The 17,577-nt window shown below is 69.2% G+C and overlaps 3 protein-coding genes across 8 annotated transcripts; 2 read left to right on the top strand and 1 right to left on the bottom strand.

The window, feature by feature from the left end:
• The first annotated feature begins 1,735 nt into the window (after nucleotides 1–1,735).
• Nucleotides 1,736–7,736, top strand: HMG20B (high mobility group 20B). Of its 3 annotated transcripts, none has more exons than XM_027472075.3 (10): nucleotides 1,736–1,823; nucleotides 2,707–2,774; nucleotides 4,382–4,487; nucleotides 4,644–4,847; nucleotides 5,163–5,283; nucleotides 5,374–5,420; nucleotides 5,560–5,635; nucleotides 5,715–5,930; nucleotides 6,324–6,456; nucleotides 6,580–7,736. In XM_027472075.3, exons 2-10 carry the CDS (start codon nucleotides 2,737–2,739, stop codon nucleotides 6,590–6,592), a joined length of 954 nt encoding a protein of 317 aa, XP_027327876.2. In that variant the 5' UTR covers nucleotides 1,736–1,823; nucleotides 2,707–2,736; the 3' UTR covers nucleotides 6,593–7,736. The 3 variants fall into 3 exon arrangements, with proteins under 3 accessions (XP_027327876.2, XP_027327877.2, XP_027327878.2); XM_027472076.3 differs by having other exon boundaries at nucleotides 1,795–1,865; XM_027472077.3 differs by lacking the exon at nucleotides 1,736–1,823 and adding an exon at nucleotides 1,847–1,894.
• A 127-nt stretch (nucleotides 7,737–7,863) lies between these two features.
• GIPC3 (GIPC PDZ domain containing family member 3) lies at nucleotides 7,864–10,296 on the top strand. 2 transcript variants are annotated; one of them, XM_038169082.2, is made up of 6 exons: nucleotides 7,864–8,264; nucleotides 8,359–8,544; nucleotides 8,761–8,941; nucleotides 9,524–9,639; nucleotides 9,750–9,831; nucleotides 9,907–10,296. In XM_038169082.2, exons 1-6 carry the CDS (start codon nucleotides 8,022–8,024, stop codon nucleotides 10,056–10,058), a joined length of 960 nt encoding a protein of 319 aa, XP_038025010.2. In that variant the 5' UTR covers nucleotides 7,864–8,021; the 3' UTR covers nucleotides 10,059–10,296. The 2 variants fall into 2 exon arrangements, with proteins under 2 accessions (XP_038025010.2, XP_071885470.1); XM_072029369.1 differs by having other exon boundaries at nucleotides 8,761–9,639.
• A 42-nt stretch (nucleotides 10,297–10,338) lies between these two features.
• Nucleotides 10,339–16,704, bottom strand: TBXA2R (thromboxane A2 receptor). 3 transcript variants are annotated; one of them, XM_038169079.2, is made up of 4 exons: nucleotides 16,569–16,704; nucleotides 14,717–14,800; nucleotides 11,441–12,360; nucleotides 10,339–10,867 (listed from the first exon to the last, which is right to left on the bottom strand). In XM_038169079.2, the coding sequence occupies exons 3-4, from the start codon at nucleotides 12,269–12,271 to the stop codon at nucleotides 10,598–10,600; spliced, it is 1,101 nt and encodes a 366-aa protein (XP_038025007.2). In that variant the 5' UTR covers nucleotides 12,272–12,360; nucleotides 14,717–14,800; nucleotides 16,569–16,704; the 3' UTR covers nucleotides 10,339–10,597. The 3 variants fall into 3 exon arrangements, with proteins under 3 accessions (XP_038025007.2, XP_038025009.2, XP_038025008.2); XM_038169081.2 differs by lacking the exon at nucleotides 14,717–14,800 and having other exon boundaries at nucleotides 16,569–16,689; XM_038169080.2 differs by lacking the exons at nucleotides 14,717–14,800; nucleotides 16,569–16,704 and adding an exon at nucleotides 13,656–13,811.
• Between the last annotated feature and the right edge of the window lie 873 nt (nucleotides 16,705–17,577).

Below are 17,577 nucleotides of genomic sequence, written 5' to 3'. Positions count from 1 at the left end.
GCCCGTTTGCACCCCAGCCCCACGGCACCCGGCGCTGTTGCTGTGCCCCCAGGCACCCAAAAAACCTGGGAGCCCCCTGCCCCAACACCAGCCCCCCCTTCCCTAACACCGGCCCCCCCTTCCCTGTGTCCCTGCCATCCTCGCAGCCAGACACCAGCGGGGACATCCCAGATGTGCCCCCCCAATGGGTCCCCAGGGACCCCCCCCAAGGGTGCTGCCGAGCCCCCATCACCCCAGCCCCTGTAAGTGCCCTCCCCATGGGTGTGCGCCCACTGCTGGGGGGGGTTTCTCTGCTGCGGGCCTGTTTCTGGGTGTTTTTGGGGAGTTTGAGGCTGCTCCAAGCGGGTTCTTGGTGGCTCAGACCCCAAAGGCACAGCGGGACAGAGCTCTGCCCGTGGGGTGGGGGCGAGCATCCGCAGCCCCCCCGGTGCCACCCGCTCTGCCCACGGGGATGCTGAGATCCCGGGGACGAAACCGGGGGCTGGGGGGGCATCGGGGGTAACCCGAGCGGGTCGGGCACCTCCGGGAGAGCCGGGCTGGGGGCTCCCGGACCGTGCGTTTTTGGGGAACCCTTCCCTGGATGGGCCCCCCCCCCCGATGCTGACATAACAGGGGTGACGGAGCCCTGGGGCCGGGATGCTCCGGATGAACAATTTGCATGGGTGCCAGGTCTTGTGATTCCCCCGGCAGCTCCGTGGTGAGGGCCAAGGGTGGTGGGGGCCACACATCACCCGCCAGCCCCCGGCCCCCCCCCGGCCCCCCCTGGCCCCCCCCCGTCATGTGAGGGCACGGCGGTGACTCAGGGCTGGGGAGGAAGCGAAAATCCAGGCCGATGGGCGAGCAGCCCCGGGGGGGGACGAGCCGGGGGGGTTGCCACAGCAGCCCCCCCCCAGCTGGGAACCGGCTGCCCCCTCCCGTGCCCACGCCCCCCAGCTCCGGGCACCCCAGACACTGGGTGCTTTGGGCACCCAAGGGTGCTGGGGGGCACCGTGGGGTTCCCAGTCCTGCTCGGCCTCTGCAGCTCCGTGGGGTGTGGGGTCAGGGCAGGGGGTGCCCCAAAGCTGGGGGGGGGGTGCTGGGGCACTGGTGGTCCTGGGGGTGGGCACTGGGGGGCACTGGGAGCGCTGTGGGGGAGTACTGGGAGCACTGGGAGGGGTGAGTGTGGGGGTCATGGGAACCCCCCACTCCAGCAGGCACTGGGGGTGCTGGAAGTAGTGGGAGGGGGCGGCTTGGGGCCATTGGGACCCCAAAAAGGAGCACTGGGGGCACTGGGAGGGCTGGGGAGGGGTAACTGGGAGCACTGGGACAGCACTGGGAGCACTGGGAGCAGTGTGGGGGGAGTCCTGGGGTCACTGGGACGCCCCTGGGCTGGGCACTGGGGGCACTGGGAGCACTGGGGGCGTTTTGGGGTCTCGGGGCCCCCCCGCGCTGCTTGGCCGGGTGGTCGCTGGGGGGGCACCCGAGGGGGGCCGAATGCTGTGGGCCCCACTCCTCGGCTTCTGCCGTTGCCCCTTTAAGGCGCTGCCCTCCCCTCAACGCTTCCCCGTCCGCACGCCGGCTCCTGATTGGCTGCCCGGCCGGCCGCGCGCGCCGAACCCGGCGCACGCGAGCGCGCAGCGACGGCCCCCGGCCTCGCCCCGCCCCTTCCCCGCCTCCTCCCTGTGACGTCAGCAGCTTCCAACCAATCGGCGCTGCGCCTCGCGCCCCCGGCCCGGCGCGGGGAGCGAATCGGCGGAGCGGAAGCGGGGGCTCATTTGCATAATAATAGAGGGGCGGGGCCCGGCGGGGAAGGGAGGCCGAGGGGCCCGGCGGGGACACGGAAGGTGGGGGCGGGGGGGGCCCAAGATGGCGGGGGGGGACCGGGGGTAAGGGGGGGCCTGGGGGAGGCCTGGAGGTGAGGGGGGGGCCTGGGGGTTCTTGGGGGGGGGGCTGGGGGTGTAGAAAGGGGGATTAGGGGGAGCCTGGGGGTGCTGGGGGGGTCATGGGGGGGTCTGGGGGGGCCTGGAAGGGGCCTGGGGGTGCTGGGGGGGCTGGAGGGGGTCTAGAGGGGATCTGGGGGTGCTGGGGGGGTTGGGGGTGTTAGGGGGGGTCTGGAGGGTGTCTAGAGGTGCTGGGGGGGGTCTGGGTGTGTAGAAAGTGGGATTGGGGGGGGCCTGGGGGTGCTGGAGGGGGTCTGGGGGGGCCTGGAAGAGGCCTGGGGGTGCTGGGGGGGGCTGGGGTTGCTGGGGGGGGCTGGAGGGGGTCTAGAGGGGGTCTAGGGGTGCTGGGGGGGGTCTGGGGGTGTAGCAAAGGGCGTTGGGGGGGGTCTGGGGGTGCTGAGGGGGTCATGGGGGGGTCTGGGGGTGCTGGAGGGGGCTTAGAGGGGGTCTAGGGGTGCGGGGGGGGTCTGGGGGTGTAGGAAAGGGAGATAGGGGGGTACTGAAGGAGCCTGGGGGGGCTGGGGGGGGCTGGGGTTGTGGGGCAGGGGTCTGGGGGGGTTCAGGATGTGCTGGGGGGGTGCTGAAGTTGCTGGGGGGGCTGGAGGGGGCCTAAGGGTGCTGGGGGGGGTCTGGGGGTGCTGGGCGGTTGAGGAGGGGCGGCCTTTGGGGCCTGGAGGGAAGGAGTTGAGCAAGGGGGGGCTTGGGCTGTGGGGTATGGCGGGGGGGCTTGGCCCGTGGCTTTGGTGGCCCCCAGGGCCCCGGTGACACCCCCGGTTTTGTCCCTCAGGGTCTTGCTCTGAGCTCCCCCCCGCTGCCCATGGCCCACAGCACGAAGCAGGCGCCCGCTGGGATGCTGTAAGTGCCCCCCCCCCAGCCCGGCACCTGGCCCCAGGGGGTGAAAAACCCCCCAGAAGGGGGGTGGGGGTCACAGGGGGGGGTGATAAGCATCACCAGTGCCCACCTTGGGGGCCTTTCCTGTAGGGCCTGGGGTAAAAACCCCAAAAATAAGCTATGAGTTTTGAGTCATCTCAGCCTCAGCTTGTTTGGGACACACCACGTGCGGTCCCTGGGGGGTGTTGCCCCCCCCCGGGGGCTGTTCCTGCTGCGTCCCGGGGTTCCAGGTCCCGGAGCCACTGCGGCGCCAGGAGGTGGATGCCCAAGGGAGCCGAGATAAGGGGAGGAACGGTGCCGGGAATAGTTTGGCTTTTTAAAGCATCCTCAGGCACGAAAGGAATCCACGGCGCTGCGTGGGGGAGGCAGAGCTCCCCGCCTGGGGGGGGGTCAGCACATTCCCCACCGGGCTGCTGGGGCCGGGTGTTGTGTTGGGGCTCGTACAGAAGGGTTGGGGCCGCAGCAGTTTTTATTTTTCGGGAGGCTGACAATGTTCCCACAGCATCCCACAGCCTCAGTGCGAGGGGCTGGGTCCTGGGGAGGGGGTCAGCCTTAGAGCTGGGGTCCCCAGGATTCGGAGGGGGGGGACGGGGATGAATTTTCAGGTGAATTCTGGCTCGTGCAGGGCTCTGGGCTCACACCGAGCGTGTGATGTGAGCGAGGGATGCTAAAAACCAGGGAGCGAGTCCGGATGTGCCGGGCTGTCGGTGCACAGCCAAATTCCCTTTCCCTTGGGGGGGCTGCGCCCAGCCCCTCGCTATTTAACGGATCTTGTGACTGGGATGAAAGAACAGCCCAGCCGTGCCGGCCGCCCCGCTCGCACCCTCTGCGTCTCGCCGTGTCCGGCAGCCCCGGCCGTGCTCTGGTGTGGTCGGCGGCTGTGTGACCGGCTGGGATGGGGCCATCAAAGCCACAGGATCAAAGGGGCGCGGGCGGGACGGGGGCTCCGCCGTGGGAAGGAGCCCGGGACAACTGTAGGAGCCCCGGGGAGAGGCTGTGGTGGGGTTGGGGGGGGGTTCCGAGCCTGATTTAATCCGTGCTGGGGCTGTGTGAGGATGTGGCACCGCGCTGGGAAGCAGCCTCGGGGCTCCCGGCCGCTCGTGAGAACCGCCGGGTGCCTCCGGAGGTGGCTCCGTGCACCAAAGGAGCGGTTTTGGCCCCGGCTCGTCTGGTCCCCGCGGGGGGTGCTGCCACCAGGAGCTGTCCCCGTGGTGGCTCCCCCCTCGCCGAGGAGGATCGGCCGCTGTGTGTCCCTCAGGACAACGCGCCGCGCTGTCTGGGTGCCACGTGGGGGTGTCCCCGAGTGTTTTTATGGTCACCTTCGCTGCTCGCTGCCACCTGGAGCGGTGCTGGCAGCTCCCAGCCCCACTCGAAACGTCACCAAGGGGCCTTGGGTGGACCTCGGAGCAGATTTTGTGTGCCCGGGGTCGTGTCCTGTCCACCTGGAGCTGGGCTCTGCTGAGCCCTGGGGTCGGGATTGGTTTTGGGCACCGTGCATGGATGGGAGCTGGGGGTCTGGCGGTGCTGCAGGGGGTCCCCAGCCCTCTCTGAGGGGCTCTCTGTGTCCGCAGGCATGCTGCAGGCAAGGCTCAGCATGGCAACTTCCTGGTGGCCATCAAGCAGGAGAAGGGGGAGGTGGCGCGGGCCAGCGGCGAGAAGCCACACGGCGAGGAGGAGGTGAGCCCCGCTGTGTCCCCAGGGCTTGGGGCCGGTCCCCAGCTCGCCCCCGTGGGGTGACCGTGGTCAGGGAAGGGCTGAGACCTTGCCCCGAGGGGTGCGGGTCCTGCACCTCCCTCGACGCCAGCTTGTCCCTTTCCCTTCTCGGGGCGCCAGCCGGTGAAGAAGAGGGGCTGGCCCAAGGGCAAGAAGAGGAAGAAGATCCTGCCCAATGGCCCCAAGGCCCCCGTGACGGGCTACGTCCGTTTTCTGAACGAGCGCCGCGAGCAGATCCGCACGCAGCACCCTGACCTGCCCTTCCCAGAGATCACCAAGATGCTGGGAGCCGAGTGGAGCAAGCTGCAGCTGTCGGAGAAGCAGGTACCACGGTGTGGGGGGGGCTCATCTGGGGCTGGCAGCTCCCCCCCATCCTGGTGGAGCCTCTCTGGAGGCTCCTGCACCTGACCCCCTCTGCTCGCAGGCTGGGATCGGCCCCATCACACCTCGGTGCACTTGGAAGCCAAAATCTTTGTGCACTCGAGGTCTGGGCACAAAAAGTGTCACAAGGGGGTTACCGGGGGGCCCGTCTCGGTGCTGGGGAGCAGGAGCCAGGCCTTGGGGGGTGGGAGGGGGTCAGCAGCACCACGGGGAGCCCGCTGTGGGGCCGGGCCAGGCTGAGGACGTCTGTGACCGCAGCGGTACCTGGATGAAGCGGAGCGCGAGAAGCAGCAGTACATGAAGGAGCTGCGGGAGTACCAGCAGTCGGAGGCCTACAAGATGTGCACGGAGAAAATCCAGGAGAAGAAGATCAAGAAAGGTGGGCTGAGGGGCTGGGGCAGCTGCCCTTTGCTCGGGGGGGGGTGTGTTGGGGCGGCTCGTGGAGGGTAACCCCCTGCCTCCTTCCCAGAGGATGCCGGCTCCGTGGCGGTGAACACCCTGCTGAACGGGCACAAGGTAAGGTGCTGGCAGCTCCACGGCCCTGTGGGGAAACTGAGGCACGTGGCACTGCGGGGTTTGGCTTCCTGGGTTGAAGCAGAGCTGCAGGAGGCAGCGCGTGGCTGTCCCCTCAGCCCTGTCCCCTCCTGTCCTCCAGGCTGGGGAGTGCAGCGACTCCTTCTCCACCTTCGACGTGCCCATCTTCACCGAAGAGTTCTTGGACCAAAATAAAGGTAAGGGGCTGAGTTTGGGGTATTGGATGGGGTCACCATTCCCCCCCTGACCCTTTTGGACCCCATTTGTCCCCGGCAGCCCGGGAGGCCGAGCTGCGGCGCCTGCGGAAGATGAACACGGAGTTCGAGGAGCAGAACGCCATCCTGCAGAAGCACACGGAGAGCATGAACTGCGCCAAGGAGAAGCTGGAGCAGGAGCTGGCGCAGGAGGAGAGGCAGACCCTGGCCTTGCAGCAGCAGCTCCAGTCCGTGCGGCAAGCCCTCACCACCAGCTTCGCCTCCCTCCCCATCCCTGGTGAGCTCGGGGCAGCCCCGGGGACCAACCTTGCTGTCCTGGGACACGGTGGCCACGTGGAGGGGGCTGAAGCCAGCGGGGGCTGTAGCAGGGATGTCAGTGGGGCGGTGATAACTGCTCGTCTGGTGGGGGGAGGATCACAGAGCATTTGGGGTTCAGAGAGCCCAGATGTGCCAGGCAGCTCCTCTATAGCAGGACAGGACAAATTGGGAACTGTCCTCGTCCCTAGATGCAGTCACAGCTTCCTCCGGGGAGGTGTTGGGAAGAGGAACAATCCTTTTGTTCCTGGCTTTGTATGGGTGGGAGCTCAGTGCTGCAGGACCTTGTTCAGGGTCTCGTCCCCAGCACGATGCACGAGGCTGGGTGGGGACTTACCAAGCTGCTGCCCCGTAGGCACCGGGGAGACGCCGACGCTGAGCACTCTGGACTTCTACATGGCCAAGCTGCACAGCGCCATCGAGAGCAACCCCCTGCAGCACGAGAAGCTGGTGGTTCGCATCAAGGAGATCCTGTCCCGGATAGCCAGGTGAGGGGGGCAGGGCTGGCAGCACCCGGTGTGGCTGCAGGGGGGGCTCGGGGCCGTCTCCATGCAGTTTTGGGGAGGAGAAGTCAAACCCAGTCATTTGACCTCGTTTTCCACCCCCTGCAGCGAACACTTGTGAAGAGGACCAGTCCCTGCTGGAGCCCGGGGCCCGCCGGACCACGGCCCTGTCCCTTGGAGCTCCCACAAGGGACAGTCCCTGCTGCTGGGCCGGCTGCTTCCCCCTCCACATCAGCGGGGGGCGACCCCGGCCCCACGGCGGTGACATCTCCGAGGACCTTGAGCTTCTGGGGACCAAGCGGTGCCGTGGCTGAGCCCCCAGCACGAGCCCCCCCTGCTCTCCTGTGCGCTCCCCAGCTCCCGCAGCCCCTGGGCATCGCCTGCAGCCCCGGCTCGCTGAGCCCCGGTGCCAGATGCGGCACCGCAGCCTGCGGGTGGAGGGCCTGGAGGACAGCAGCCCCTTCCACGGTGACCCCAGGGCTGTGGGGCAGCTGTGACAGGTCCCTAAAGCAGGAGGGCTGACACCCAGCCCCTCCTCGATGGCCTCGCCTCTCCGCGGTGGGGACAGGACCTCCTTCGAGCTGCCCCCCTGCATGTTTGGCTCGGCTCAAGGCTCCTGTCCCCGACGTGGTGAGCGTGGCCAGGAGAGGCAGCCGTGCCCCATGGGGTGCGTGGGGAGCCCCCCGGGGCTCAGTGCCGCGTCCCAGCCCCAAAATCAGCCCAGGGACCCTCTGCCTGCCATGGGGGAGGTGACAGGTTTCCTTCCCCTCTCTCTTGTTTTATTTAATCTGCCCTTTTCCCCTCGCTGCTTACCCTTGGGTGCCTTCAGCCCCTCAGCCCCACGCACCCCCCCTGCCCCCTCTGCTTCCCCCGTGCCTCTGGGGCCAGGCAGGGCAGCCCCTTCCCCACACCCCAGCAAAGGCAAAACTGTGCTGAGGGGGAGCGGGGCCGGAGCCCCCCCAGCCCTGGGGAGCCCTCATGGGACCACCGTGATGGCAGCCGCATCCTCGCCACGCCGTGCCGGGGTCGGACGACCCTGGGGCTGCCGGTCAGAAATCTCAGATTGTGTAATTAGAGAGCGTCTTATTTTCTTATTAGCACTACGTGGATTCAGCCCCGGGTTTAACCCGGGGCAGGGGTCCAATCCCCCCCCCCCCCCCTTGCCTGCGAGGTCGGTGCTCTGTAGATGAGTCTCCTGGTTGCCATCTCCCGGTGGCTGCTGGGCTCGGGATGGAGATGGGAGTGAATAAACGTGGGAGAAACCAGCGTGGGCTCCGTGTGTTTGTGCTTGGGGAGGGGGCTTCAAAGGACAGGAGCCACCTGGAGCAGCTTCATCCCCGTGCTGTTGGCTCAGAACCGTGGGGTGTCCTACAAGGGTGATGGCCCCGCGCTCATCGCTGCCGCCCCATCCTGCGCCCCGGGGGGGTGCGGTGGGGCCGTGGTGCTGCTCACCCGATCCCGGGGGCTGACCTGCGCCACCAGATCGGGTTCCTGGCCCCTGGGGATCGCCTTACGCCGGTGCCCATCTATAATTCAGCGGCAGCAGCGGGATGCAGCGGGTGAGCAAGCACGGCCGGCAGCCCCGGGAGGACGGCCCCATGGAGAACGGCGTGGGGCAGGAGCCGGGGGGCCCCGAGCCGCCCCCAGCCCCGCGGCCCCCACGCGTCCGCCCCCGCCTGGTGTTCCGCACCCAGCTGGCCCACGGCAGCCCCACGGGCCGCATCGAGGGCTTCACCAACGTCAAGGAGCTCTACGGCAAAATCGCCGAGGTCTTCAGCATCTCGCCCACCGAGGTGAGGTGGTGTGGGGGGTGTGTGTGTGTCGGGAGGGGTGGCGCTGGCACCGCTGGTGTCCCCAGCCATGGTGACACTGGGGTGCCGGTGGCAGATCCTCTTCTGCACGCTGAACACGCACAAAGTGGACATGCAGAAGCTGCTGGGGGGGCAGATCGGCCTGGAGGACTTCATCTTCGCCCACGTCCGAGGGGAGACCAAGGAGGTGGAGGTGACCAAGACTGAGGACGCGCTGGGGCTCACCATCACGGACAACGGGGCTGGCTACGCCTTCATCAAGGTGAGGGAGTGTTGGGGGGGGGGCCTGAGGGGGGGGTCTCTGCATCTACCCTGACCCCGCGGGTCCCCCTCTGCATGGTGCATTTTGGGGGGCTCCCTGGCTGACCCCGTTGCTAAAGGAAATCGGTGCAAGGAGGCGTGGGATGGGGGCTGTGTCTGTCTGTCCTCCCGATGTCCCCCTCCCCTTGGTGTCACCGTGTCCCCCCCCCCTCCCCAGCGGATCAAGGAGGGGAGCATCATCAACCGCATCCAGGCGGTGTGCGTGGGCGACAGCATCGAGGCCATCAACGACCACACCATCGTGGGCTGCCGGCACTACGAGGTGGCCCGCATGCTGCGGGAGCTGCCCCGCGCTCAGCCCTTCACCCTGCGCCTGGTGCAGCCCAAAAAGGCCTTTGGTGAGCGGGGAGGGGGGGCTGCTCTGCCTGGGGACCCCCGGGAAGGGGCGTCCAGACCCCTCCTGCAATGCGCACGGGCCGTGCGCTCACCCCGTGGTCCCGTGGGTTGTGGCACCCAGAGCAGGGTGCTGGGCTCCTGCAGCCTCCCTCAGGATCCACCCCACTGTTGGGCACCCGTGTGTCCCCTTCAAGCACCCCACACCCTTGCAACCCCCCCCCAGGGCTGCGGGCACCCCTGTGACCACCCTATATTAGGGCGCACCCCCACACCTGCCCGTGCACCCCAAACTGCCCCTGTGACCATGTTCTTTGCATGCCCTGCCCTGAGCACCCATGGGCACACCGCACCCATGCCCATCCCTGATGGGCACCCATGGGTGTCCTTGGCCACACACGGGGCCCTCCTTGTGTGTCCCCTGGGCTGTTTGGGGAGCCTTGGCTGGCCACCCTTGGGTGTTCTTGGTCACCCCTGGCTGTCCATCACCGACGCTCTTGGTTATCTTTGTCTGCCCCTCCTTTATTATCCCTGCCCCTCCACCCCCGGGCACCCTCCCTGCCCCTCGCCCCCACCCCGGGGTGCAGACATGATCGGACAGAGGACGCGGAGCAGCAGCAAGTGCCCCGCCGAGGGCAGAGTGGCCAGCGGGAAGGAGACGCTGCGGCTGCGGGCACAGGGCCCGGCCACACTGCAGGAGGGGGTAAGGCACCCCCAGACCCATGGGCAGGCACCGTGCTGGGCTGGGGGGGGGGGATGTACCCCCCCCTTTGGGTGCCCCCTGCACTGGGTGCCCCCCGCTCCCACCCACAGCCCAGTGCCACAGAGGAAGAAGCCGCCCACCGCGTGGACGACCTGCTGGAGAGCTACATGGGCATCCGCGACAGCGAGCTGGGTGAGCCCCCCGTGCCCTCCCACCCCCCAATTTGCCCCCCCCCCCTTGGTGCTAATCCCCCCTTTCTCCCCGCAGCCGCCACCATGGTGGAGATGGCGAAGCAGAGCCCTGGCACCACCGCGCTCGCCCACGGCCTGGACTCGGTGCTGGGGGAGTTTGCCTTCCCCCCGGAATTTGTGGCTGAGGTGTGGGCGGCTGTCTGCAGCACCAGGGGGGCACAGGAGTAGCCGGGGGGGGGGAGTGCCCCCTGCCCAGGTCCCCGCTCTGCGTCCCCCCTGTGCCACCACCCTGTGTGAGGCTGGCGGTGGCGCTGGGGGTCCCCATCCTGCGACCATGTGAGCACTGCCGTGCACCCACCCCAGGCTGGGGGGGGCTGCAGAGCCCACCCCCCACCCATGGGTGCGAGCCCCCGCCTCTGGGTGCCAGCCCCACCTCTGAACAGGACCCGAGCACCCACAGCAGAGCCCGGAGGAGCGGGGCTGGGGGCACCCAGTGGGCACGGAGAGCTGCACAAGCTGCGCTTTATTGGGGAGGGGTCACACGGGGGGGTGTGGGGGGAGCACCCCCATGCCTCCCACCCCCCTTACCCCACCGGGCACCGCATCCCCCGGCCTCATGGTGCCCGGCGTGGAGAGCACTAATCAATAAACCACTGCACCCTGGCTGTGTGCGCCCACCTCCCGCGGCCGGGGCGGGGATCCCGCTCACCCCCATCCCTGTTTCCCCAAAATTACATCAAAATTACATCCCCCCCCCAAAAAAAAAACTACTGCAGCCGGGCCTCCTGGGCGAGCTTGCGGCGCAGCGAGGGGTTGAGGACGGGGTAGAGGGAGAGCAGGGAGGGCCGGGCGCGCAGCCCCGGGTGCACGCGCTGCAGCACGGCGCGGCGGAACAGGATATAGACCCAGGGGTCCAGGATCTGGTTCCAGGTGACCATGCGGATGTAGATGAGCAGCAGCTTCTGCGTCTCCGTGGGCAGCGTCCGGGAGCGCTCCCCGGCCGGCAGCTGCTGCAGGATGGTCTGGATGATGAAGATCTGGGGGGGGGAGAGGGGAGGTGTGAGATGATCCCGGGGGCTCCCCACTGCTCCCTGTAGGGTTTGGGGCAGGACCTGGGGGTCCCGCGTTGGGCACCCGTGGTTTTGGGCACCCGGTGGGCCTGCAAGGATGGGGAGGGGGAGGGCTGTGGGGTTGCACTGAGGTTGAGGTCCCCAGGTGGAGAGATGGGGTTGGGGGGGGGGCACGTCCAGACCCAGGGTCTCTCCAGAGGGGACATGGGGGGGACACCAAGGGCTGGGGACTCCTCTTAGGGCATGGGGGGGGACACCAAGATCAAGGGGGTTCAACAGGAGGGGCTGGGAAGGGGCACACCGAGAGCTGGGGCTTTGCTGCGGGTGATGGGGGGGGGACACCAGGACCTCACCAGGAGGGACACGAGGGGACAGCTCCCAGGGCCACACCACGAGGGACAAGCAGGGGGGCACCAAAACCTCACGGCCTCACCAGGAGGGGGACACGGGGACACCAGGCTGGACGTGGGGAGCACACTGAGACCTGGCCCACCCCCCCCACTCCCCCCGAGAGGGCCACGCCACCAGCCAGGGCCTCACCAGCAGCGGCATCCAGCAGATGGTGGCGATGATCATGATGCCCACCAGCTGCACCATCATCTCCACCTCGCTGTCCCGCCGCCGCTGCACGGACTCGCGGTCGTGGTAGACGCGGCAGAGCGTGACCACGCTGACCGTGTTGAAGATGAAGGAGAGCACCACGGAGAAGATGCCCAGCAGGGCGAAGAGCAGGCAGAAAACGGCGTTGCCGGTGTCGGGCAGGAGGGTGAGGAAGCACCAGGAGCCGGGGTACTGCAGCGTGTAGCGGCCCAGCCCCAGCACCGGCAGCAGCCCCAGCAGGCAGGAGAAGCCCCAAACCATCCCCACGATGGACCAGGCGCGGCGCTTAGAGATGCTGGTGGAGCGGGAGAAGGGGTGGTTGATGCCGAAGAACCTCTCGCCGGCCATGGTGGCCCCCAGCAGCAGCGGGCACTGCCCGAAGAAAACCATGGAGAAGCCGAGGAAGTTGCAGAGGTGGCAGCCGGGGTCCACCTCGGCCCAGTCGAACTTGATGAAGTGGTAGGGGATGATGACCGAGGCCGTCACCAGCAGCCCCATGAAGTCCGTGACCACCAGCCCGCAGAGGAAGACGAGGAAGGAGGAGCGGGAGCGGCTGGTGAGCTTGCGGGAGGAGCTGAGCAGGACGTAGAGGGCGAAGAGGTTGGAGCAGAGCCCGATGAGGCCGAAGGCGGTGGAGAACCAGGGCGAGGCGATGGCTTTCCTCTGCGTCTCGTTGAGGCTGGTGCTGAAGTTCACCACCCCGAAGCAGGTGTCCGGCCGGGCAGCCAGGCTCCCATTGGGGAACTCCGCGTCCCCCCACCCCATCCTCATCCTTCTGCTGGCTTCAGGCACCCCCCAGGCTCAGCTCCATAGCACGTCCTGCCCCCAGCTCCCAGCGCCGGCTCCGATCCCACGTGGCTCTACAGGGACAAAAGCAATTTTAGGGACAGTTCCCCCCACGGCCAAGCCCCCTGCCACCCACCCAGCGCCCGGGGATGTGGGGTGCCCCATGGGACGCCGTGGTGGGGGCTGCCCGGCCCCAGCCCCGCAGCTGGCCGGGATTAACCGTCCCCGGCCGCGAGCCACAGGGCCAGCAGCCACCAGGCCCTATAATCCCCTCGTGCTCGTTGTTTGGAGACGTGTGCTGCTGCCAGCTGGGCTCCCTGACGGCTCCGTCCCGTGCTGGGGTGTCCCAGCCAGACCCCCCCCAGAGCCACCATGGGCACAGGGCTGGGTGGCTGTGCCTGGGACAGATCCTGACCATGGGCAGGGGCACTGCCAGCGCTCAGCACCACCAGGAACCTTGCGAAACCCCTGCCCCAGCCTCATGTTCCTGCAGCGGGGCGGGGAAACTGAGGCACTCATGAGGCGGGGGCTCTGTGCACCCTCCGGTGCTCCCAGGCTGAGCGTGGTCATGGTCACCGTATCCGTCCCCAGGGGTCCCCAGCCCCGCAGCACCCAGGCGGGCGCCCTCCCTGCTGCACCCCAGCTGTGTGCCGGGCACGGGGCCAGCTCCGCGTGCCGAGCCGGGATCAGGGATGCGGCCGCATCCTCCACGCCCGCCGTGGGGCTGGAGCAGGATTAGTTTAAAAGCTTCTCCCCCCTCCCTGCGCCCGTGGCCGCCTGCCCCCGTGGCGCTCGCTCAACCGCAGATGGGACCTTTGCGCCCGGGGACATGCGGCGCATGCGGCACCCACAGGGGGGTCACCCCACGACCCTGGGTGTCCCCCTGACCCCAGCACATCCACCCGCAGGTGTGGGGGATGCAGCCAGGTCTCGTGTTCCCCTGTCCTGTCTGCCGGAGCTGTTGGCCCGGTGGTGGCAGGGGGACAGAGGAGGGCGCGCTGACCCAGGGGCCTGCTGCCCTCCAGCCTCTGTCCGGGGAGCATCTGGCAGCTCTCACCACCGCTAATTAGCGCAGCCTGTTTGCAACGGGGTGATCCGGGACAGGGTGGAGCCGCTTCCAGAGAAAGCAGAGACACAGCTGGACCTGACCCCAGCCAGAGGGACGTGGGGACTGAGCCCATTCCTCAGGACAGGGATGTCCCCGCCACCCCCCTGCCCCGTCCCCAGGCCGCCCGGCACCACCTCCCCCTGCCCGGCTGCCCCTCAGGACCAGGGCACTGCTGAGGCCATGGAGCTGCCCCCATGGCTGCGATCCCGTCACCCCTTCGTGCACGGTGCCACCGCCACCTGCCCCATCCCCGGCTCTAACCTCAAGCTGATCCCAACCAGCGGCAGCAGCTCCGGCACCTGCCTGCCCAGGGAGCCCGGCTCCACGTCAGCCGCTCGGCGCCCCGACCCGCCGCCCCCTTCTTGGCCCTCGGAGGCAAGGCCCGGCTGCGCCGCGCTGATCCCAGGGCTGGGATGGGGCCAGGGATTGCAACACGCGGCATGGGGCGGGCGGTGGGGCTGGGGGTGCCGAGTGGCACCGGCACGGCACGGCAGCACCACCACCGGCTCCGCTGCCGTCCCCTGGGGAGGACGCCGGGGTGGTGGCGGTGTCGTGACCCTGTCCCCATCCCCGACCCCGTCCCCGTCGCCATGTGGGGCTGCTGGCAGCGCATGGCGGTGACTCACTGCTGAAGGGTGAGGACGGCCCCAGCTTTTTCCATGAGACAAGAGTGAAAACTTGCCGCTGTTTGTTTGCTCCTGGCCCGGAGGAACCGCAGCAGTAGCCCCAAAGGTGTTGGTCCCCTTGGGACTGATGTCAGGCCCCGGTGGGATGGGGCCGTGTCCCACGCTCCTGGCCCTGGTGAACTCATCCTGGCCCCACGGTGCTGCCGGCTGCTGTGCCAAAACCACCTGCCCTGGCCCCACGCAGCCTCGGCACTGCCAGAGCCCAGCAGCTCCCCCTGAGCCGTGCCTCAGTTTCCCCATCGCTGCCTGCAGGGAGGGCTCGGGGGGAGCCCTTGGCCGTGTCCCCGCTGCTGTCCCTCCCGCTAACGAGAGCGCCCAGCCCTGGCAGCACAGCAGGATCCGAACCCACCCCAAGTGGAAGGATGCGAGCCCACCACGCCCTGTGGCCGGCCACAACCCCAATACCGCCAGATCTGACCCCGGAAAAGTGCCAGGACCCGACCCCATCCTGCGGCAGCCTCCACCACGGGGCGGCAGCAATGCCAGCGCCAGCAGCCGGTGCCACCCTGCACGGGGCCGGGCAGCACTTAGAGGGAATCAAATATTAAAGAGCGCCCATTTAGAGCTAGCAGGGCTGTCACCGAGCCGAACCCCAGCAGCCCCGGCTGCTCTGCAGAGCAAAGCAGAGGCACTTACGGGAAGGGACTCACGAGCGGGGCAGAGGCTCCTCACTTGGGGCCATCTCCCCCCATCCGGGGCGGCCGTCGCACGAGGAGGCGCCTGTGGAGGAGACACCCTGAGTCCGCGCCCCGGCCCCGCTTTAGGGGGTGCTGGAGCCAGCAGGAGCCCCAGCGGGGAGATCCTGGGACAAAATCCCGGAGGAGAGGAGCCGGCTCCTAAATGGGCTGCTGCAGGCTGCGCTGGCAGCCCTGGCGCGGGCACTAATGGGGTTTCTGGCGCCGTGGGAGCCCCTGGGCCGGCGTTTCGCCAGGGATGCACAGCGCCTTGCCCGGCCTCTGCCGCTTCCTGCCCTCGCCACTTCTGAGGGCAGTGAGGAAAAGGCGTCACCGACAGCACGGGGGGACGCAGAGGGGTCCTGCTGCTGCCCGGGTCCTGCCCCAGCTCACCGCTCCCATGGGTGCTGGGCAAGGTTGGGAATGGGGCGGGCAGGGCAGGGGGCATCCTGCGGGCACACAAAGCAGCGAGTTCCCAAAGCAGGGCCCAGCAGATGGGAGCAGGGGGCTGGGATGGGATCATGGTGGGGGGCAGGAGGAGAGGGGGAGCACTGCGACCCCTGGGCTCTGCCCCGCCGGGTGCGGGGCTGGGAGCTGCAGGGTCCCTGCTGCGGGTGTTTGCCTTTGTCCCGTGTGTGTCCCATCCCTCCCTGCTGGCTGGACCCCTCCAGGGATGGCCCAAACTGTCCCCAGCCCGATGTCCCCCGCAGGTGGTCCCACGGGACACGGTTGGGCTCGGCCGTCCCTGCCAGGGCTGGACGTGACCCCCAGGCAGCTGCCCCCGGGCCGCTGCTCTCTGGGCAGATCGGCTCAAGGACATCGGCCGAGACGGGAAATGCATCGGCCACGTCATGGGGACGGGGACCTGGCGGGGCTCCAGGGGCCCTCCCTGGACCCACAGCCATCAAAGCGACCTGCTGCTGGGGGCGCCTGGAGCGGGGACTTCCCCGGGGGCTGTCCGGGAAGGGGACGGCCACGGGGAGCAGGGGCACAACTGGTGGCAGCCCCAGCAGGGCACCTGTCCCTGTCCCTGTCCCTGTCCCTGTCCCCATCCCTGTCCCATCCCACAGCAGAGGTCCCCAGCTGCAGGTCCCCAACCTGCTCAGAGTCAGGGCTGCCGGGGTTTTGTCACTGTCCCCTGGGGATGCTGAGCACGGTCCCCGTCCCATCTCGCTCCCAACCTGTCCCTGGGAGCAGGGCAGGGGGTGGCAGCTCCCTGGACACCCTCGGGAGCACGAGTTGGGGGCCGGGTGGTGCGGGGAGCCCCCCCCCCAGCATCACAGGGGTGTCAAAGTCCCCCCCCTGCCCCGTCCCGTCCCTCAGCACCTCCACCCGGTGACAAACTCGGCGGTGGCAGCGGGGGGGGGGTGGCAGGAGGCAGCGCTGCCCGGCCCCTCGCGGGGTCTTCCCAGGCGGTGCCGTGGGGGGGGTGGGGGCACCGCTCCCCCCCCGGCACATCCAGCCCTGCTGTGTGTGAGGCAGCCCTGATCCGCCCCGGGCAGCCCCCCCGGTCTGTCCCCCCCGGTCTGTCCCCGGTCTGTGCAGCCACCTCGGCCCCTCCATCACCCACCCCCGCCCCCCCGTCCGTCCGTCCCAGCCCCTCGGCTGAAGCCCCCCCGCTCTGCCCCCCCCGGCCCCTCCGCCCACCCCCTCCGTGTGCTCTCTTTATCCGATCCCCCCCCCTCCGTCCCGCACCCCCGCGACCCCTCCACGGCCCCTTTCCGCCCCCCCCCCAGCCTCGGGGCCGCTCCCGGGGCAGGCAGAGGGGGGTTGGACGCCCCCAGCCCGGCCCCCCCAGCGCCCCCGGGCCCTACCTCGAGGCGATGCGCGGGGGCTGGCGGGGGGGGCTCGGTTCAGCTCAGCTCAGCCCGGCTCCGTTCATCCCCGCTCGGCTCAGCACGGCCCCGCGGGGGAAGGGCCGGGCTTGGAGCCCCCCCCCCTCCTCCTGCCCCTTCCCCTCCCCCTGCCCCGCCCCGGCCCGAGCCCCCCCCCCCCCCCCCGAGCCCCGAACGGAGCCGGACCCGGCACCGCCGCCCCCCCCTCAAGCACCCACGCGTGTCCCCGCGCCCCCCAACCCCGCTCCCCCCGGCCCTGCCCCGGGGCCGCCCCCGCTGCGCCCCCCGCAGCATCCCCGGTGCTGAGTCAGCGGGGGCTGAGCCCGGCCCGGCCCCCACGCGTGGGACACGGACACGCGTGGACGTGGCCACGGCCTCGCCTGTCCCCACTGCACCCCCGGCCCCCCCGAGCTGCCACCGCCGAGGGGCCACCGGTGCCACCCCCGGGGAATGGGGAGGCTGCGGGATGGATGGGGAGGGGACGGGTTTTTGGGTGTCCCCTGCGTGTCCCACATCAGCCCAGCCACCAGGGTGTCCCCACATCCCGGGGGTTTGTCTGGGCGCAGTGTCCCCACGCTGTCCCAAACCTGAGGCCGTGTTGTGGCACGAGGGGACGCGACCCCCTCCGCTGTCCCCCTGTGCCCACCCAGCCCCCGTGTGCCACCGGGGAGCTCCTCGCAGCGGTGTCTCCGTCCTGCGCCAACGCCAGCGAGTGACACGGGAGCGTCCCTCGTGCCCACGGTGCTGTCACAGCCCCAGAGCCACGAGGTGTGACCCCCCCAGCCCGTGCGGGGCGCAGAGGATGTGGGCAGGGGGTGCGGCGGGTGGGGAGCCTCCGGGTGCTGCAGCCACCCCCTGCTGCTGGTTTTGGGAGAGGAAAGAGTTTGGGCCCCACAGAGCCAATATGGGACTTCACCGCGGCGCACGACGAGGCAGAGGCGGGCAGTCAGCTCTCCTCAAATACAGGAGGGGTGGGGAAGAGTGCTGA

The sequence above is a fragment of the Anas platyrhynchos genome, chromosome 29 (genome assembly GCF_047663525.1).
Source record: "Anas platyrhynchos isolate ZD024472 breed Pekin duck chromosome 29, IASCAAS_PekinDuck_T2T, whole genome shotgun sequence".
NCBI classification, from domain to species: Eukaryota; Metazoa; Chordata; class Aves; order Anseriformes; family Anatidae; genus Anas; species Anas platyrhynchos.
Note: the sequence above shows the minus strand (reverse complement) of the source record. Positions and strands in the feature narration are given on the sequence as shown.

What these genes read in the sequence shown, in the direction of transcription:
- HMG20B (XM_027472075.3), top strand. Translation starts at nt 2,737, where the DNA reads ATGGCCCACAGCACGAAGCAGGCGCCCGCTGGGATGCT. An exon ending in GTTCTTGGACCAAAATAAAG is followed by an intron (nt 5,636 to 5,714) that starts GTAAGGGGCTGA and finishes TGTCCCCGGCAG; the next exon opens with CCCGGGAGGCCGAGCTGCGG. An exon ending in CGCCTCCCTCCCCATCCCTG is followed by an intron (nt 5,931 to 6,323) that starts GTGAGCTCGGGG and finishes GCTGCCCCGTAG; the next exon opens with GCACCGGGGAGACGCCGACG.
- GIPC3 (XM_072029369.1), top strand. Translation starts at nt 8,022, where the DNA reads ATGCAGCGGGTGAGCAAGCACGGCCGGCAGCCCCGGGAGGACGGCCCC. An exon ending in CGGCCACACTGCAGGAGGGG is followed by an intron (nt 9,640 to 9,749) that starts GTAAGGCACCCC and finishes TCCCACCCACAG; the next exon opens with CCCAGTGCCACAGAGGAAGA. An exon ending in CATCCGCGACAGCGAGCTGG is followed by an intron (nt 9,832 to 9,906) that starts GTGAGCCCCCCG and finishes TTCTCCCCGCAG; the next exon opens with CCGCCACCATGGTGGAGATG.
- TBXA2R (XM_038169079.2), bottom strand. Translation starts at nt 12,271, where the DNA reads ATGAGGATGGGGTGGGGGGACGCGGAGTTCCCCAATGGGAGCCTGGCT. An exon ending in TCTGCTGGATGCCGCTGCTG is followed by an intron (nt 10,868 to 11,440) that starts GTGAGGCCCTGG and finishes TCCCCCCCCCAG; the next exon opens with ATCTTCATCATCCAGACCAT.